The sequence below is a fragment of the Drosophila tropicalis genome, unplaced genomic scaffold (genome assembly GCF_018151085.1).
Source record: "Drosophila tropicalis isolate 14030-0801.00 unplaced genomic scaffold, ASM1815108v1 contig_158, whole genome shotgun sequence".
Taxonomy (NCBI): Eukaryota; Metazoa; Arthropoda; class Insecta; order Diptera; family Drosophilidae; genus Drosophila; species Drosophila tropicalis.
In genome coordinates this window covers 5,481,833-5,500,303 of record NW_027172602.1, presented here as the reverse complement: position 1 = coordinate 5,500,303, position 18,471 = coordinate 5,481,833, and the positions used below count along the sequence as shown (strand labels likewise).

The 18,471-nt window shown below is 37.2% G+C and overlaps 1 protein-coding gene across 4 annotated transcripts in view; it reads left to right on the top strand.

Moving 5' to 3' along the window:
• The window catches only part of Nrg (Neuroglian), a 38,992-nt gene extending 21,323 nt beyond the window's left edge, over window positions 1-17,669 (top strand). For 3 of the 4 annotated variants that reach the window (XM_068302854.1, XM_068302852.1, XM_068302855.1), the window contains exons 4-8: window positions 9,502-12,315; window positions 12,372-12,536; window positions 12,608-12,985; window positions 13,054-13,169; window positions 16,524-17,669. In XM_068302854.1, the coding sequence (XP_068158955.1) occupies window positions 9,502-12,315; window positions 12,372-12,536; window positions 12,608-12,985; window positions 13,054-13,169; window positions 16,524-16,762 (3,712 nt within the window). In that variant the 3' untranslated portion in view covers window positions 16,763-17,669. Of the gene's footprint in view, window positions 1-9,501; window positions 12,316-12,371; window positions 12,537-12,607; window positions 12,986-13,053; window positions 13,170-14,607; window positions 15,828-16,523 lie in introns of those variants that run through there. The other variant, XM_068302856.1, reaches the window with a different exon arrangement.
• Window positions 17,670-18,471: the final 802 nt, after the last annotated feature.

Below are 18,471 nucleotides of genomic sequence, written 5' to 3'. Positions count from 1 at the left end.
AGTCTGCACACCAAATTTGATGTCGGTAGCTGTCATAGTTTTTAAGAAAATCAGTTTTATGTAAATTCCGGGGGCGGAAGGGGGCGTGGCAAAAAGTTTAAACAATTAGTTTCTGCGCGCCAACTAAACGAGTATATAAACCAAATTTGATGTCTCTAGCTGTTATACTTTTTAAGAAAAACAGTTTTATGTGATTCCTGGGGGCGTAAGGGGGCGTGGCCGAAATTCCAATTAACTCTGAACATGTGCATACTACACGAGTATACATACCAAATTTGGTGGCTCTAGCTCTTATAGTCTCCGAGATCTGCGTGTTCATACGGACGGACGGACGGACGGACGGACGGACGGACGGACGGACGGACGGACGGACGGACGGACGGACGGACGGACGGACGGACGGACGGACAGACGGACATGGCTAGATCGACTCGGCTATTCATCCTGATCAAGAATATATATACTTTATAGGGTCGGAGAAGCTTCCTTCTGCCTGTTACATACATTTTGGCGACTTTAATATACCATTTCACCCTATGGGTGTATGGTATAAAAACTGCATAATGTAATGCGTGCACAGTTATTTATAGATGAAGCCAAAGCGCTCTACTGACGATGATGATGATGATGATAGTATTGTATGTATATATGTTTGCTCATATGTTTGTGTGTATTTCCCTTCTTTTTTAGCACATTGCCGTTAATGATGATTTATGTGTAGTCTGTGTGGCAAGTGGCTCTATCCAGTCCACTGTTGCAGGTGGCACTTGCTGGCCGATCTTATCACATAATTTGTCTATTAGTAGCCAATTTGACAATAGCTGAATGAGATTGACTTTGCACTCAATTCTTAGCCACCTGTTGCAACATTTTCATATAAACAGATTGTTTTATCGAATCTAAAAATAATAATACTAATTCCAATCATAAGTTGTGAAACTTTATTTTTAGCATTTCCTTTAACCATAGGGGGAGATCCTATACATACATACATTGTATTTGTCAATGAAATATTGAATAGGGATTTGAATAGTAAAAAACAATATGAGGAAATGGATTTAAAACTCTAATTTGAGAATAGAAGACAATTGCATGACTTATGTATATAGGCATAGCGTGTTCTATATATTGACGATTCAATGACTTACTCATTACAATTCTTTTGATCTGAATTGAAGGCAATGGCATGAGTAATCTTAGTGGTGTTATTCAAGGTATATTATAAAGAAAAATATGAAAACTTATATATACATATAATGTTATAACATCTGCATTGGGTCTCTTAGTCATTTAAATTGATAATGCAAATACAATTGCATTTCATTATTGATGATTCAATACAAAAATACAATCTAAAACTATCACAAATACATATAATGGAATAGTAGTTTCTTTAGTAGCATTCTTTTTTCACTTAATCTTGTTGTGATTCCCAACTAGTTTTAGCATTCATGTATGTCATTATTAATACTCATTTAGAAATACTTGTTTCCATGTTTGTTTCTTTTAATTAATTGTTAATAAATTGAAATAAAGAAAGGGTCCCCTTTGGAAATCGTTTAGATTTCTACAAATCAGCCCTCAACTTTTGATAACTCATTCGTGTAATTGGCCCTACAGGTAACTAACTATCTGTCTATATACGTTTCGTGTCTATTTCATTTCATTTTCTTCTTTTATTGTTTGCATTTTCTTTCGGTTGTTTCTGTTGTTGTTGATTAATTGAGTTAAACTAGTTTCTATTAGCATGCCCTTGAGCATGATTACACATTTGATCTCTTTGTTTTTGGCCTCAAAGTGTTGCCACTGCCTGTGGTCGTCTATATACATAATATATACACATACACACACAAACACAAAATCGTATGTATATATAGCATTATTTACGCATACGCAGCAAATGTACAAGAAACATACATAGCTGGTGGCTGCTGGGTTTCAGTTTGGCTGGGGGACATTTTCATTGATTTTTCACACTAGATTGAAGCTAAAGCTAAAGTTGTTGGCTTTTCGCTGATGATGTCCTTGAATGTGTTTATTTTCACATACACCAAGTCACCATCCCTCTCTCCTTCCCTCAAAAAGTTGCTCCATTTGCTGGCACCCCCACAAAATGTTAACTCAAGTCTCGTCAACTTGGCGCCAAAAAGTATGGCAGAAAAAAGTTTTAGAGAAATTTCAACCCCAACAAAAAAAAAGGACGATTAAAAACAAATTTATCATTGCAATTTTTATACTCTATACAGATACGTATGGGTTAGAGTAAGCTACTCTGATTAGCTAGTTGTTGAATTTTTGGATAGAGAATTTCATTCATAATATTTTATTGGCCGATTTTCTGTCTAATTTTTGCCAATAAACGACCGGAGCCACCCCCAAAAAGTCTGAGCCAAACTACTTCCGTTTCCCCGCATTCCCCCCATATCAATTCCACCGCGCATCTAACCATTTTGTATGATTCATGCGTATCAATCAAACTTAAGGCATATAGCATACATATAGATGCGTATGTATATATGTATGGATGTATATATTTGGAATATAAGTACAGACATTATTGCTGACAAAGTCGTTTTGTGTCATTTGTTCGGCTTCGTTTTCGGCTTTTAGGTGGGTGTTTTCCACAGCGTTGTTTACATACATATATGGGCAACTGTATGTATGGATAACTTAACGTTTTGGCATATTTAATGCAATGAAATTAAAGAGGAAAATCGATGAACTGCGAAGTTGTAAAACAAACAAGGCAAAAGAGGTAATCATTAAATTATAATATGGCTTCATTTACTTTTTCTTCTTCTTGTAAACAGGAAATTGCAAATTGAAGAAAAATGTTGAGGGTAAAGACTAATAATTACCCCCCACCCCACCTCTTAACATTTATGATTATAAATAAATCGATTATTAATGTTATGAAATGTCACTTATGGACTATTAAACTATTGATGGCCGGGCTATTGTGACTTACTAGAGACTATGACTAAATAAGGATGATTAAATCTAACGAAATGCTGTTAGACAATTCTTTTTGAGACTCGTAAAGCGAAAATGTTGAAATGTCTTGTCATTCAACTTCATCAAAATTAGTTGAAACCACAAACAAAAATTTCCCACATTGTTGTGCATTGCATTTTAAGTAGTTTTAGAGTTTTTAGTTCTATTCCGTTTTTTTCTTTTTTTCCTTCTGCCCGTGGCTCAGTTTTCTTTGTGCGTTTCATTTTGCCGACGTCCAAGTAACGGCTTCCCCCTTTAACCCTTACACATTCTACCATATGTCTGTGTGTGTGTGTGTGTGTTGACCTGTTTAAAAAAACATTATGCATGTTGGCAAGAGATGGACAGTTGAAGGGGGACAAACATTACAACAATTACATGTATGTAATTTTTTTAATTTTCTTTTTTTTTCTCCATTTCTTTCCTTTTCTTGTTCTCTTTCTTGTTTTATGAGAGACATTTTAATGACGTTTTCTTTTCTTATTTTATTTTCGGCATTGTGGGAATACTATACATGTATGTATGTGTGTGTGTGTGTGTGTGTGTATCCAAGTGTCTTACCTCAACCATAAAAAATTGGAAGCTAACGTCGAGTTTTTCTTTTTGTTTCTTGTCTACGACATTAAAATCAACACCCCCTACCCCAAGACAGACCAAATTCTGCTTACAATTTCCGCCCCCCATGTATGTATGTGTCTGCATGTGTGTGTTTGTGTGCATTTTGCCTACAGGTGTCTGGGTCTTCTTAGCCAAGAGCTAAGCATTTTACGTTTTTGGCAACAAAATGTTGTCATCGATTTATGTAAAAAATGAAAGAAACTAAGCAAAGTCGTTGGTCAAGAGTTTTCAGTTGTTCTTTTTTGACTTATCTAAAAGATAACCAATGCAATCATAATGGAATTAGATATAAAACTGTTTTTTCAAGTTCAAAAGGAGAATAGAAGAACAAAATCTTTCAATAAACTTAATTTGTTTGATTATGTCTCTATCATGTATATTTAGTATTTACAAACGCTTTATTACCTATAAAAAAAGTATGTTTTAAATTATGTTTATAGAGTACAGGATTTATTATAGACATTTGTGTATACATAGTTATTAAAACTATAAGATTTAAAAGGTGACAACATTAGTTATGCCATTATTTTCTTTGTAAAGTTTGGAAAACAAATTTCTCCCAAGAATATTCGAATAATGTCAACAATCAAGTAGAGAATTGATTCTTTTCTATAATGCGCAAAATTCATGAAGATTTAGGCATGGTTTTTTAGTTTACCAATTGAATCTAAAATATCTTGATAATTTAAGGACTCTCAACCTTACTAACTGACTTCTTATAGGGACATGTAGTATGTATGCAAACGTAAGACCATAAGTACTGTATACTCTTGTATGAAACCAAAGAAAACGAATAAAAAGTAGGGAATAGAATCCACAAAAAAAAAAAAAAATAAAAAGAAAAAACACAACCCGAGCTTTTTAAATATGCACACAAAGCATACACAGAAGACGACAATATTTGCATGTCGTTAGACGTACACCCTCATCTGATGTATTTTTCATCTCCATCTCTTCTCTCTCCATCTTTGGGTGCAACGTGCAACATTTATCCTCGAATCCTATGCCACAGCCAGCAGTGCACTTTCAATGGAATTCAGAGCAACTCAACTTCACTTAACTCAGCTCAGCTCAGCTCGACTTGGATCGTCTCGTCTCGTCTCGGCTGAACCATGGCTATTCATTCGATTCATTCATTCATGTTCATTCACGTTATGTTTGTGTGTGCATTGGAATGCCAACAAGAAACAACAACAGCAGAAGCGGCAGCAGAGGAGAGTAGCAACCCCTTTTAAGCACAGGACTCTACTCCCATCCCAGTTTATGTCATTTCATCTCAGCGCCTGTACAGTGTGTCAAACACAGAGCATACAAAGAAGAGTTGTGTAATCTATTATATAAGTCAAAACAACTCAACAACACTAGTCTTTTAATTTGCAAGGAAAAATAATAATAATTTTCGAATAAATATAAGGAAAATGAGGGTTTCTATCTCATATAAATGTATTTCTCGTATTGTAATCATGACTCAGCAACTATAAGCATTTCTCAAGATCTAAAACACTCCAAGACCATATTAACACTAGAAATTAAAACTCGACAAAATCTATAGCATATAGAGAGTTTGGTATACAATTTTGGATTCAGTGAGTCATCAAACATTTCGATTCTTTGCATTAAACCTTTTCAACACTGGAAATTCAAAAGCTGCAAAAACCATAGCATACAAATAGGCAGGTTTCATATCCAACTTGGTTGTAACCCCATTGTGAGTGTGTTTAAGTGGGGTCTGAGATGGGTTGACTGACTGCTCTGTTGGGGTTCAGGGATTGGGAGTTTGCTAGCTTGGGGGCTGGGTCTGATGTCAGATGTTAAGTACAACTTTATACACGAAGGCTCGCGCCATTCAATTCTAGTTGGATTTTTGCCTCCTTTTGGTTGGATGAGTCATCATCCTCTTTCTCTACCCAACCATTGCCACGTGGCGGCCATTGTGGGCTTCTTTGCAAAAAGCATGCCGCCGCTTAATCCTTGCCTCTCTCCCACCCACCCACACCCACTCTGTCTCTGTTTATATTTCTGTTTCTGTTTTTGTGTGTAAATCGATATACATATAGTGTATAGCATGTACATTTTGTATATACAAATATAAGTACATATTTCTCTAAAGTTAGTTCAATGAAATGAAAAACTCTTTTTAATGATGCATAATTGTAATTAAAATCATGTTAACATACAAATGACATTTGACATCATGGAAATTATGTGAATCATAATGATCGACCCCCCTTTTTTCCCCTCATCGCTATTCAGTCACACTCTTTATGGTTCGTTTCTAACTTGGACCACTTGAACCTGAGCAACCCGCATTTACGATTGCAATCTGGCATATGAATATACAAAGATGCCAAGAATTTGTTACAGCTTCAATTACATACATATCCATAGTATATGAGATGATTGTTCCGATGTGCGTGTTAGTAATTTGTATGCTCTTTTTTTTGGCAGACGATTTATAATGTAACGGCTGGCTGAATGTGAGGGGAGGGAGGAGCTAGTAGAGACTGTGCTGGATGGAGGGCAAAGCAAAGTCAAGTGTTTACTTAATTGTTACGTCACATGGACTGATATAATGGTACATGGCTGCCCTTCCATCAGACAGTCATCAATTAAACGAGGTAATTGATGTCTGGAATGATTGAAAGTATAAACTTCGATAAAAGAGTTGAAAATTTGCTATTGTCTTTTTTTTCTTTAACTCAAAATTAGCATGAGTCTTTGTGTTAAGTTATAGAATTTTTTGAGTGACTAACTCAAAGTGATTTGGGTTAGTATAAAACTCTAGATATTTTGGTGAATCATTTGAACAGGTGACACATCTCTCATTGCAGTGATTTTCAAGGGAGAATAGTCGTCATTAGGCTGTGGTGTTTACCATGGACTAAGCGCAACTAATTCCTTCAACTGTTGCCAGGAGGCGGCGTTAGTTCTCTGCCCCTGAATCGGCTGCGTGTTTCTTTGCTGGCCTATGTTTCAGCGAACTGGGAAAAAGCCGTTTCGATTGCATGTTTGCCAGCCATTAATGAATGTTGTCCTATTTTTATGCCTTTGTTTGTTGTTTTGTATATATACAGTATGTTGGATACCTTGGAGACGCTTCCGCCATGGCACTTACTCACTCACTAGCCGCACACCAATCCTGTTAAGGCTAACTTCATCCCCAACTCCTACCACCGAAAAAGAAAACACCTCTCTAGTATTGGGCTTGGTATTGGGATTGGGATTGGGTTTCGTATTTGGTGTCATTGCACGCATTTGACATGAACAAAATGTCAACCGGCTAAGGGCCAAAGTGCCGTACAGTGGGTCACATATTAACAAACTGAATTCTTATTTCTATTTCATTCAGTCTAATGGCATTGTGTAACCACAGTGACTCTTATGCCAACTTTTGAACCATCATTTGTCATTTCACGTCCATTTGTTTGATGCTCTACTTCTGTATTTGAAAGCCTTTTGCTGTTTGGGTGTCCTATGTAAATCGTTTCGGCCCTAACAACCCTTGGGCCACTTACCATATGGCTAAGAGCAGTCAGTTGACTGACGCTGTAAGAGAATCCGCTGAAGAGAATGCAGAAAGAGAGAGAGAGAGATGGGAAATGGTGGCCATTTAAAGTTTTTGCGTCATTCACATCACAAAATTAGTTGTAATTTGCTTTCTCGCTCTGGCTCTTGTGCTAAAGAAAGAGAAAGAAAACCGGCCATACCACACTTTACATTGATATAATCGCGAACATAGTAAGGGTGTGCATAAGGGTATATTAAATATGAAATCGAATTGGAAATGGGATTTCATAAGTTGGCCGTTTTTTTGTTACTTCCAAAAACCAAAACTATATATAGACTGGGATACACTTACAATTAGTAAGTGGAAAAAAAAAACTTTGTAGTGTATTAACGATTCGGTGTAATTCAAATATTAAATGTCATCAGCCCTAAGTTTGTTGTATATTTTGTTTCCTACTTACTTCTAACAATTTTTTGCCTTTTGGCTAAACGCAACTGCCACTGCACACCAAGCAGGGGGGTGTATGTGTATACATACATATATAAACTGGGTTAGGGCAGACGGCAGCTAAATAGGCGTGGTCGCCAGCCCATAAAAGGCGCGCAAAAAGTATGCTATGGCATTTTGTATTTGGATTTTGCAACCAACCCCAAAAAAATACACACACACACACACACATACACATATACAAATGAGATGTAGACGACAAGGAAGAACATCGTCAGCCTTTATATATGTATATAAATGCAAAGTATGTACATGAGTTCCCCTTGTTGTTGAAAATCCCCCTTCAGCTTGGCTAACATCACCGCCAACGCCGCCCTCTGTCTGCCAGGCAGCCATGAGTCATCCATCCATCCATCCATCCAGTGGCTAACACTTCCTTTTACGTCTTTTCGACTTGCACTTTTCTATAGAGATTTCTATCGGTATAAAACAAAACCAAAGAGGAACTCAACTATCAGCGATGGGGTTAAGTGGCAAAAGCAAAAAAAAAGTACAAAACACATTAAGGCTGAGTTGAAACTTTGCAAATACCCTATAACAATTAAGGGTGTAACTTTTACATTCCAAGCAATTTCGCTAATGTTATTATGTCGGTAAATAGGGATATATGTACGTATGCGGCGGGGTGGCTAAGTGAGGGAGAGCAGCTGCAGTCTGATAAAGTTTTTGGCCAAAATCACCTGACCGCTTGGCTGCCTGCATGGCGATGGTGTTGCCCTGTGGATGATAGCAAAACACCGACTTGCTTGACTGCACTGCACTAGCTCTCCTACTGCTACTCACCCTCCCTATCCCTAAACTATAGAAAATTAAGAGGGGTTAGGTAAAACTGACCATTTCACAATGCTACACCAAAAATTGAAAACGTAATCAGCTTTAATATGAAAGTGGCTTCCGGATAGCAAATGAATTGCAATCAGAACTTTTCTATTCGCAGGTTATGTCATTATTCATTAGGTGAGTTCAATAAACTAGTCCTCTGGCCTTTCTCTACTTTGGTTTTGCCCACTCCCACTCATCTCCATGTCGACGCCGCCGCCGTCTGTCTCGTCTGGGTTCGCTCGCTCTTTTCTCAACTTTCAACACTTAAAAACAATTCAAATGATTGACCTATTGCATGACCTGTAGTCGAAAGTCCAAGACCCCAAAGGAGGGAGGTTAAGAGGCAAGGGGAATTACAACTACTCAAGTCTCTCACTCTATCTTTCTCAAAAAAAAAAAAAAAAAAAAAAAGAATTCAATGCTTAACAAGCTCAAGCAGCGGACTGAGGCTGTGGCTGTCCACATAATTGACTTGGGCTTTTCAGTGTTATATATAGTATATATACATATCTTTTTATATATCTATATAGTTCCCGTTACACACACACACACACACAAAAACAGAGACAGCAAATCATTTTGAGAAATTGACAAAAATGTACTGAAAAAAAGTCATCGTCATATTTTTTTTCTCTCTCTCCCTCTGTTACTTCCTTTTGGGGCTTAATTGCAATTACTTAAGACTTGAAACAAATAATGTGTAGTCTTCCTCTTCCTCCATTGTTCCCCCTTTCCTGAAACGCTTTCTTTTTGTTTTTTGCAATTGGAAATTAAGCAAGTTGTCATAATTTGTATTCCGCCTAAGAAATGGTTGATTAAACCAAATTAAATGTATTTGCAAATTAAGTGATTAGACAGTGCCGACTTATGACTATCTAATTAGTAAGCTATGTAGAGAGGAAGGAAGGGGGTGTGACTGTTATTTAAGTTAACTAAGTTTTATTATAAATTTTAAGGTATCTGTAGCCTAACTTTGGGGGCCACAAGTAATTAGACATTTGCCTTATGCCTTACTGATGATGATATTTTTGTTTCCCATTTTTCTACTACAGATATAGCTGGATAAAGAACGGCAAAAAATTCGATTGGCAGGCATACGATAATCGTATGTTACGTCAACCTGGACGTGGTACTTTGGTTATTACATCACCCAAGGATGAGGATCTGGGTCAATATCAATGCTTTGCATCCAATGAATTTGGTATTGCCACCTCGAATTCCGTTTTCGTACGCAAAGCCGAGCTGAACGCCTTCAAGGATGAGGCAGCCAAGACAGTGGAAGCCGTTGAGGGTGAACCCTTCTCATTGCAATGCGAAGCTCCCGATGGTTGGCCCAAGCCGACAGTCAACTGGCTTATCCAACAGTCCATCGATGGTGGCATCAAATCGATTAACAACTCCCGCATGACCCTCGATCCTGAGGGCACACTATGGTTCTCGAATCTGACACGTGACGATGCTAGCGATGATTTCTATTATGCCTGTTCGGCCACTTCAGTCTTTCGTAATGAGTACAAAATTGGTAACAAGGTGCTATTGGATGTCAAACAGATGGGTGTCAGTGCATCACAGAATAAACATCAGCCCAAGCGGCAATATGTGACCCGCAAGAATGAGGTGGCGTTGCGGGGCAAACGTGTGGAACTGTACTGTATCTTTGGTGGCACACCGCTGCCGCAGACAGTGTGGAGTAAGGATGGCCATCCAATACAATGGAGTGATCGCATAACTCAGGGTCATTATGGCAAATCTTTGGTCATACGACAAGCGAATCGTGACGATGAAGGCACCTATACATGCGATGTATCCAATGGTGTGGGCAATGCCCAATCCTATTCGATTAATTTGAAAATCAATGCCATCCCCTATTTCACCGAGGAGCCTGATTTCCAGAATGCCGCCGAAGATGAGGAGGTTACATTCAATTGCAAGGCAGCTGGTTTCCCTGAGCCTACAATTCAATGGATACACAATGGCAAACCAATTGCCCAGAGTCCACCAAATCCCCGACGCACTGTGACCAATAGTTTCATTAAAATTGTCCAACTGACCAAGGCCGATACGGGTAATTATGGTTGCAATGCCACCAATTCGCTCGGATATGTCTACAAGGATGTCTATCTGAATGTGTTGGCTCTGCCGCCAGAGATACACGAGGCACCACGCGATGAGTCCACTGTCGATGGCCGCAACATTACGCTGCGTTGTCGTGTCTTTGGTGCACCCAAGCCACAGGTGAAATGGTTGCATGGAATTAATTGGCTAACTGGTGGACGTTATAATGTCCTGTCCAATGGTGATCTATCAATTGATGCTGTGAACTTCCAAGATGCTGGCAAATACACTTGCTTTGCGATCAATAAGTTTGGCAACAAGTCAGCCGAAGGAACTTTGGAGGTAAAGGAGCATACGAGAATCACACAGGAGCCACAGAACTATGAAGTTGCGGCCGGACAATCGGCCACCTTCCGTTGCAACGAGGCGCACGATGACACATTAGAGTTAGAGATTGAATGGTGGAAAGATGGTCAGGTTATTGATTTCGATGCCGAGGCAAGATTCGTCAAGACCAATGACAATTCGTTGACCATTGCCAAGACAATGGAATTGGATTCGGGTGAATATACATGTGTGGCACGGACCAAACTCGATGAGGCAACGGCCAAGGCCAATTTGATTGTACAGGATGTGCCAAATGCACCAAGACTACTTGGCATTTCGTGTCAGGCCGATAAGGCGGAAATCCGCTGGGAACCCCAGGGTGATAATCGTTCACCCATTCTCCATTATACCATACAATTCAATACAAGCTTCACTCCCGCCTCCTGGGACACAGCGTACGAGAAAGTGCCCAGTACGGATTTCTCATTTGTGGTCCAAATGTCACCATGGGCCAATTACACATTCCGTGTGATTGCATTCAATAAGATTGGTCCATCACCGCCATCAGGACACAGCGAAGCGTGTACCACTCAGCCCGCTGTGCCCTTCAAGAATCCCGATAATGTTGTCGGTCAGGGCACTGAGCCCACCAATTTGGTTATCTCATGGACCCCGATGCCCGAAATTGAGCACAATGGACCGAAATTCCATTATCGTGTCTACTGGAAACGTGACATAGCCGCCGCACCGTGGCAATCGAAGGAAATCGATGACTGGCGTCAGAACAATATTGTGATTACCGATCAGCCGACGTTTGTGAAATATCACATCAAGGTGGCGGCCATTAATGGCAATGGTGCATCGAATGTCTCCCCCGAGGAAATTGTCGGCTATTCTGGAGAAGATCGCCCGCTCGAGGCGCCCACGAACTTCAGTATGCGCCAGGTGACAACAGCGACCACAGCGTATATGCGCTGGAATCCCGTAAGTCCCGAATCGGTGCGTGGCCATTTCAAGGGCTATAAGATCCAAACCTGGACCGAAAAGGAAGGCGAAGAGGGACTTCGCGAAATCCATGTTAAAGGCGATTCGAATGAAGCTCTAGTCACACAATTTAAGGCCGATTCCAAGAACTTTGCACGTGTCCTGGCCTACAATGGACGTTTCAATGGACCAGCTAGCGCTGTCATTGATTTTGATACACCCGAAGGTGTACCATCACCGGTGCAATCCCTAGATGCCTATCCTTTGGGATCATCAGCCTTTTACCTAACCTGGAAGAAACCTCTCTCGCCCAATGGCAAACTGACCGGCTATAAAATCTATCATGAGGAGGTCAAGGGCAGTTATGTTAGCGAACGTCAGGAATATCGCAAAGTGATCGATGATCCCCGTACCACTCAAACCAAAATCGTTGGCTTTAAACCGAACACCAAATATCGCATTACCATTGTGGCCACCACAAAAATGGGCGAAGGTGCTATGTAAGTGTCATCGAATTGAGATACAGATATTGAATACTAAATGAGATTTGTTTCAGAAACTATATTGAGAAGCGAACACTGAGTGATGCCAACTTGCTGCCAGCTCCACCAACGTTTACCTGGGAGCAATTGCCATCGGATAATGGTTTGGCCAAATATCGCATTAACTGGAAACCCAATACAGAGGGACATCCGGGCACGCATTTCTTCACCAAGTACAGGTAAAAATAATAAATGAATGAAAATCTCCCGCAATTCTCTGACCAAACCATAAATAATCTTACCAAAACAGAGTCAAGGGTGATTCGCAATGGAAGCGCATGAATGATGAAATCGGTGAGGAGTATCAAATAATTGAAGGTCTCAGTCCCGATACAGTCTATGAGATACGTGCCGTGTCCGTTGATGGCAAACAGGAGATGGAAAGTGCTGCCCAAGAGATCGATACGAACAGTGTGGAGGGACCCATAATGGTTCCCAATGAGAATCTAGCGAATGCCGGCTGGTTTATTGGCATGATGTTGGCCTTGGCCTTCATCATCATTCTGTTTATCATCATTTGCATTGTGCGGCGTAATCGCGGCGGCAAATATGATGTACATGATCGTGAGCTGGCCAACGGCAGGCGCGATTATCCCGATGAGGGTGGTTTCCATGAGTACTCGCAACCGTAAGATAGCCCATTGAATTCAAATAAACCCAAACATGTGTAACCTGTGTTCCTTCTTTGATTTTCAGTTTGGATAACAAGAGCGCTGGTCGCCAATCCGTGAGTTCAGCGAATAAACCAGGCGGCGGTGGCGGTGTGGAAAGCGACACCGACTCAATGGCCGAGTATGGTGATGGCGATACAGGTAAGATTATTGGATTTTAATCTCTAGACGCACCATGTCCAAGGCAAGACTAAAAATCACTTTCTTGTGCCTTCTTCCCTGTTCCCGAGATGGCTAATTAAATTGTCTAATGTTGGGGATCCTTCGAAAACAGTCTCATCCATTTAAAGAGTGTTACTAAAAGCCAATAAAGTTCCTTTAGTTAGTGCTTCATTGATGACCTTTATAAACCTTTATGCGAAAATTTTGAATTTTTTGTCGCAATGTTTTAGTTAATATAAACATATTTGTTTATTCTTTCGATTTTGTTTTTGATCTTGATGATGATGATGATGATGTTGCCGGTGGTGTTGCAGCTGTGGCTACCGCTGCCGCCCATGCCGCTGCCGCTGCACGCAAAGTGGGCATTAAGGGGCATCAGCATCAGTCCTCCTCCTCCCCCATCAGCACCGCCGCCACCCTACGATATCTCAATGGCAGAAGCCGCTAGCAGTAGCCATCAAGGCTAGGGAAATACATAGAAATGTGTTCTCAAGTCTCGATTTGAATTAAAAGTTTTGTGTTTTTTTTTTTTTTTTTTATTATATTTTGTTTGTGTCGGCAAGGAGGGGCGTACAGGAGGGACTGCTTCTTCAGCCAGGTATAACCTTGGCTTTTATCCATATTTATATAGTTTTTGTTTTTTATTTCTACGCGTGGCTGCATTTAAGCTGGCTTGTCTTTTGCACGTGTTCTTCTTTACATGACAATTTCAAATTTAAGGACTAACTTTAGTTAACACAACGGTGCCAAAGACGCATCTAAGCAACCCAAGATGGCTTTTAAATCAATTAATCTTTCAAAACTGTTAAAATATTTCAAATATAGTTTCGCTAAAGAGATCCTTTTTAACTTGCTTTCGATACTAGAAAATCTATCGATCCATTAGAGTGCAGATCGATAACTTCCATCTAAGAGAAGCTCGCTCAATAGGTAGAATTTTCAAGCAAACTAACCTCTATCAAAATTTGTTAAGCCATGCATGAGCTGCTCATACTAAATATTTAGTTCAATCGATGCTAATTTAAACTATGTAACTCTTACAATGCGGGCGGGGCTAAGCTGCTGAGCCGCCTTAATATTATTATCGATCATCAGCAAAAGACACATACAAGCATACAGGATGACCCCATCACAATGTATTCATCATTTGTTTTTGTTGATTTCTCTGTGTATTTTGTGTTCGTTTTCTTTTTGAATGTGTTTTGACTTGTACTTTATCTATTCTATTATACAAGACTATAAACATTATTTAATTCAATTATATTCTGTATGATTTTTTTCTTTTATTTTCTACACACTTTTGATATTCATCCACCCACAAAAACAAAACTCACTCGCGCCAATATTGAAATAAATCGACTAAAAAACAAAAACCCCAATCGATAAACCGTTAAAATGAAATTCCAATGTTGACCAGGCATGAACGAAGATGGATCCTTTATTGGTCAATATGGACGCAAAGGACTTTGATTTAATATAATTTTTTTTTGCGTAACTTGTAAGCAGCGAGAAACCGAACCGAGCCCACACACACATACACACACAAACACACACACACACACCCACGCACACACTACAGCGCCCAAAATTCTAAATATACATATGTAGATATATGTATATATATGCAGATATATACCTACTATATATGATGGAAATCAAAGTTTTATCAACTAATTGCTTAGTGCTTAAAATGACGATAAGGATTTAAATAATAATCATTATAATAAATATACAAAACAACAACAAAAAAAAAACCTAAATTGATAATAACAAACAAAACTGCCAAAATAACTAAAACTACAACAACATCAGCAAAAACAAAACGATAACAACAACAATATGGCAACGAAGCAGCAAAAAGGCTATATAAAATGAGAGGATCTGAAACACGAAGAAGAAGACGACAAAGAAATCAAATCGATACAATTCAATTGAATAACAAACAAACAACAACAAAAACTAAAATGTAAAAACTACAACTAGAACCCACAAAATTTAGCTACGATGTGATGTGGAGATGTGGATGAAGAGATCTTCTCGAAATTCCATTTAATCGCGTCTATCAACAAAAATTTATCGATATCCCGTTCGATATTGTGCAGCTATTGTATGCTAAATATTTGTTTAATTTTTTCGTTTGTTTTTTAATTTATGCTCTCTCTATCTCTATGTATTCTCCAATCGGCAATTGTAATCTCTTTCTCTCTCTCTCTCTCTCTAATGCTATCTCACTCTGTACCATGCTATCCACCCTACCATCCACCCATCAGCAATCCAATTCTATGCCGTTCCCCTGTTTCATCTATATAAGTTATAAGATAATTTTTTTAATTTGTATTACCAAGTAAAATGTAAAATCTTTAAAACAAATTTTCTTGTATACCTTGTATATGTATATTTTCTTTCCTGACCACATTTTTTTTTTTTTAGTTTTTGTTTCTTAATTTTATAAACAAGTAAGAGAAGAAAAAAACAAAACAAATTTTGTATTGCATTTTGTTTATTTTAATTTTGTACCTTTATTATTATTTTTTTTTCTGTCTTGAATTAGTTTTCTCTTGTAAATTGTGTGAAAAGCAATTCATATAAAAAAAAGTTAAATATAATTTGAAAATCAAATTATGATGGTAAACTCAACTGGAATCATGTTTTTTCTCGTATAGTAGAGCTAATTAATTTTAAAATGAAAACTGAAAATAAACTAAATACAACAAAATAAACATATATTCTTTTGTTTTTATTATTTCTGATTTAAACAATTCGAGAATTTAAACCAAAGTTGATTTAACATTTATTAGTCTTAAAATTAGCTAAATTTTTAAAATCTTCATATAGGCAATCGAATTTAGTTATATATTCTATTATTTGTTTGTCTTAACTCATAATTTTGGTAAGTCAAAATGTTAGTTGAAAGCATCATTTTAATTCTATATTGTTTTAGAGATTCAAATTAATCAAAGGTAAAGTTGTTTATACTTTTATTTCTTTATTTACCAACCAATTATACAGTAGAGTTTGCTTACCCCATCCAAAATGTAGTTTAGTAGAACTAAAAACAAAACAAATATTCCTTCTAAACCAACAAATAAACTACCCCAAACACATGCAACTAAAAGGAAATCTAACTTAAACTAAACAAAGATTAACAACTATAACAACAACTAAACTAAACAAATCAAAATACGCGTCTAACCGAATCTTTTGCACAATCCCTGGGAATGGTTTTAACTCCTCATCTACATACAGACAAATTATGCATATCTAGTTATAGGAAACAAAAATAATCACAAAAGATTAACTGGCATTGTGTTTTTTTTTCTTATTCACACACAGGTCAATTCACTGAAGATGGTTCGTTCATTGGGCAATATGTACCGGGAAAGCTACAACCTCCGGTTAGTCCACAACCTCTAAACAATTCAGCAGCAGCCCATCATCAGGGCCCAACGTCGGCGGCGGGGTCAGCGGCGCCACAGACTAGCGGAGCAGCTGCAGCATCATCATCTGGCTCATCTCCCGGAGCTGCTGCCTCTGGTTCCAATAATACAGCTGCTGTAGCCACTTATGTCTAAAGCTCCCCTCCTCTTACCTTTTGGTTTATAATATACATACCTTTTTTTTTGTATTTTTTGCCCATATCTGTGTGTGTGTTAAGGGAAACTATTGCTTTATATGTCGCAAAACAAAACAAAAAAACCAAAAAAAAAAAATGTAACGTGTAACCGATAACTCGCATGAATTTAAAGCATTTCATTTGCTTCTTCTTGCTTATATAGATTTTTAGTGAAAAGCAGCCTTTTTCTCGATGTAAAGAAAGAAGAAAAAAAAAAAAGAAAAACAAATATGTTGCAAAATGGAAATCAGAAATACCAATCTCAATTGTGAATAATCTCAGAGATTTGCCTTCATTTTCAAAACCCAAAAAACATCTGTAAAACTTTCATTGATTGTTTAGAGATAAAAACTTTTTGTATCCTTTGATGTATTTGAATTATTTCACGCACTTTTCACTTTAATGTTCCATTTTCTGTTATTCTAAGAATTAAGAATATCAATATATAGAGAATTCCCAAATAACTGGCAACTTTATAAGCACAGAGATTGGTATTAATCGGATTTCGAATAAGACAAAAACAAAAAATACAAAAAATATTGTGCAAAAATGTAACTAATTGATAACGAACGACGAATGCCTATTTTTCTTTTACTTTTTGTTAAAAATCTGTCTATGTGGATATTGACTAATAAAAAAAAAACAACATAAAATGATAAACTACAAAGCAGAACAAAAGAATATACTTATATACTTTATGACTGAAGAACATTTATAGATCTGATCAATTGCAAAACGATATTTATGTCAGGCCAGCCAACAACTAAATGTAAATGCATAATAATGTGTTCAATTTTCACTGTTCGCAATTGAAAACAATATTCGATTCATACAAAACTTTCCACAGCGGCAATCTATTAGGTATATATATATATACATATATGTACATATATATATGCAATATATAAATATGTATATTTATTTATTACTCTAAGTTCTTTTTCGTCCATAGTATAATTAAATTTTACCCAATGAAGAAAAAACCAAAAGCAAAATACATTATACAATGTATAAATATTTAATTTTTTGATTTAATTTATATTCATGTGTCCATTAAGTTATAAGTAAAACAATTAGTTAATTCAAATAGAGCAGCAACAACAATTATAAGAATAACAATAAAGAATCTGCTCATATATAGCGTTATGGCGAAGGATATATTGATTGCGAATTCGAATGTAGAAAACTTATTTAAAATGCCAAATCAAGATACCGCTATAACTATATATATGAATAATCCTATTTACTGACTGCCATTTTGATTCAGGAACACACAGCACACTGAATTCCATATGCTCGAGAATTTATGATTAACAAAAGATATTAAAATTGCTAACTTATAATAATACTTCATTTTTTAATGGTCTTTTTTTTTTTTTTTTTGTTTGTCAAAGCTTCTCGTACCAACTAATTAAATATGTTCTATGTTTTTCAATGTAATATTAATAAATGAAAATTACACACAAAGTGGCATTAGACTATACACAATAAAACACAATTTAATGTATATTTGATTGAATAAATATTGAAAAGAAAACAACAACACAAAATCTAAATGCCAAGTTTCAGTTATCAAGACTCTCTAAATACAAGAAGAAGAATACAAAAAAAAAAAAACAACTTTTTTACAACTAATATCTAATAATTGAATCAAAAACTAGCAAAGAT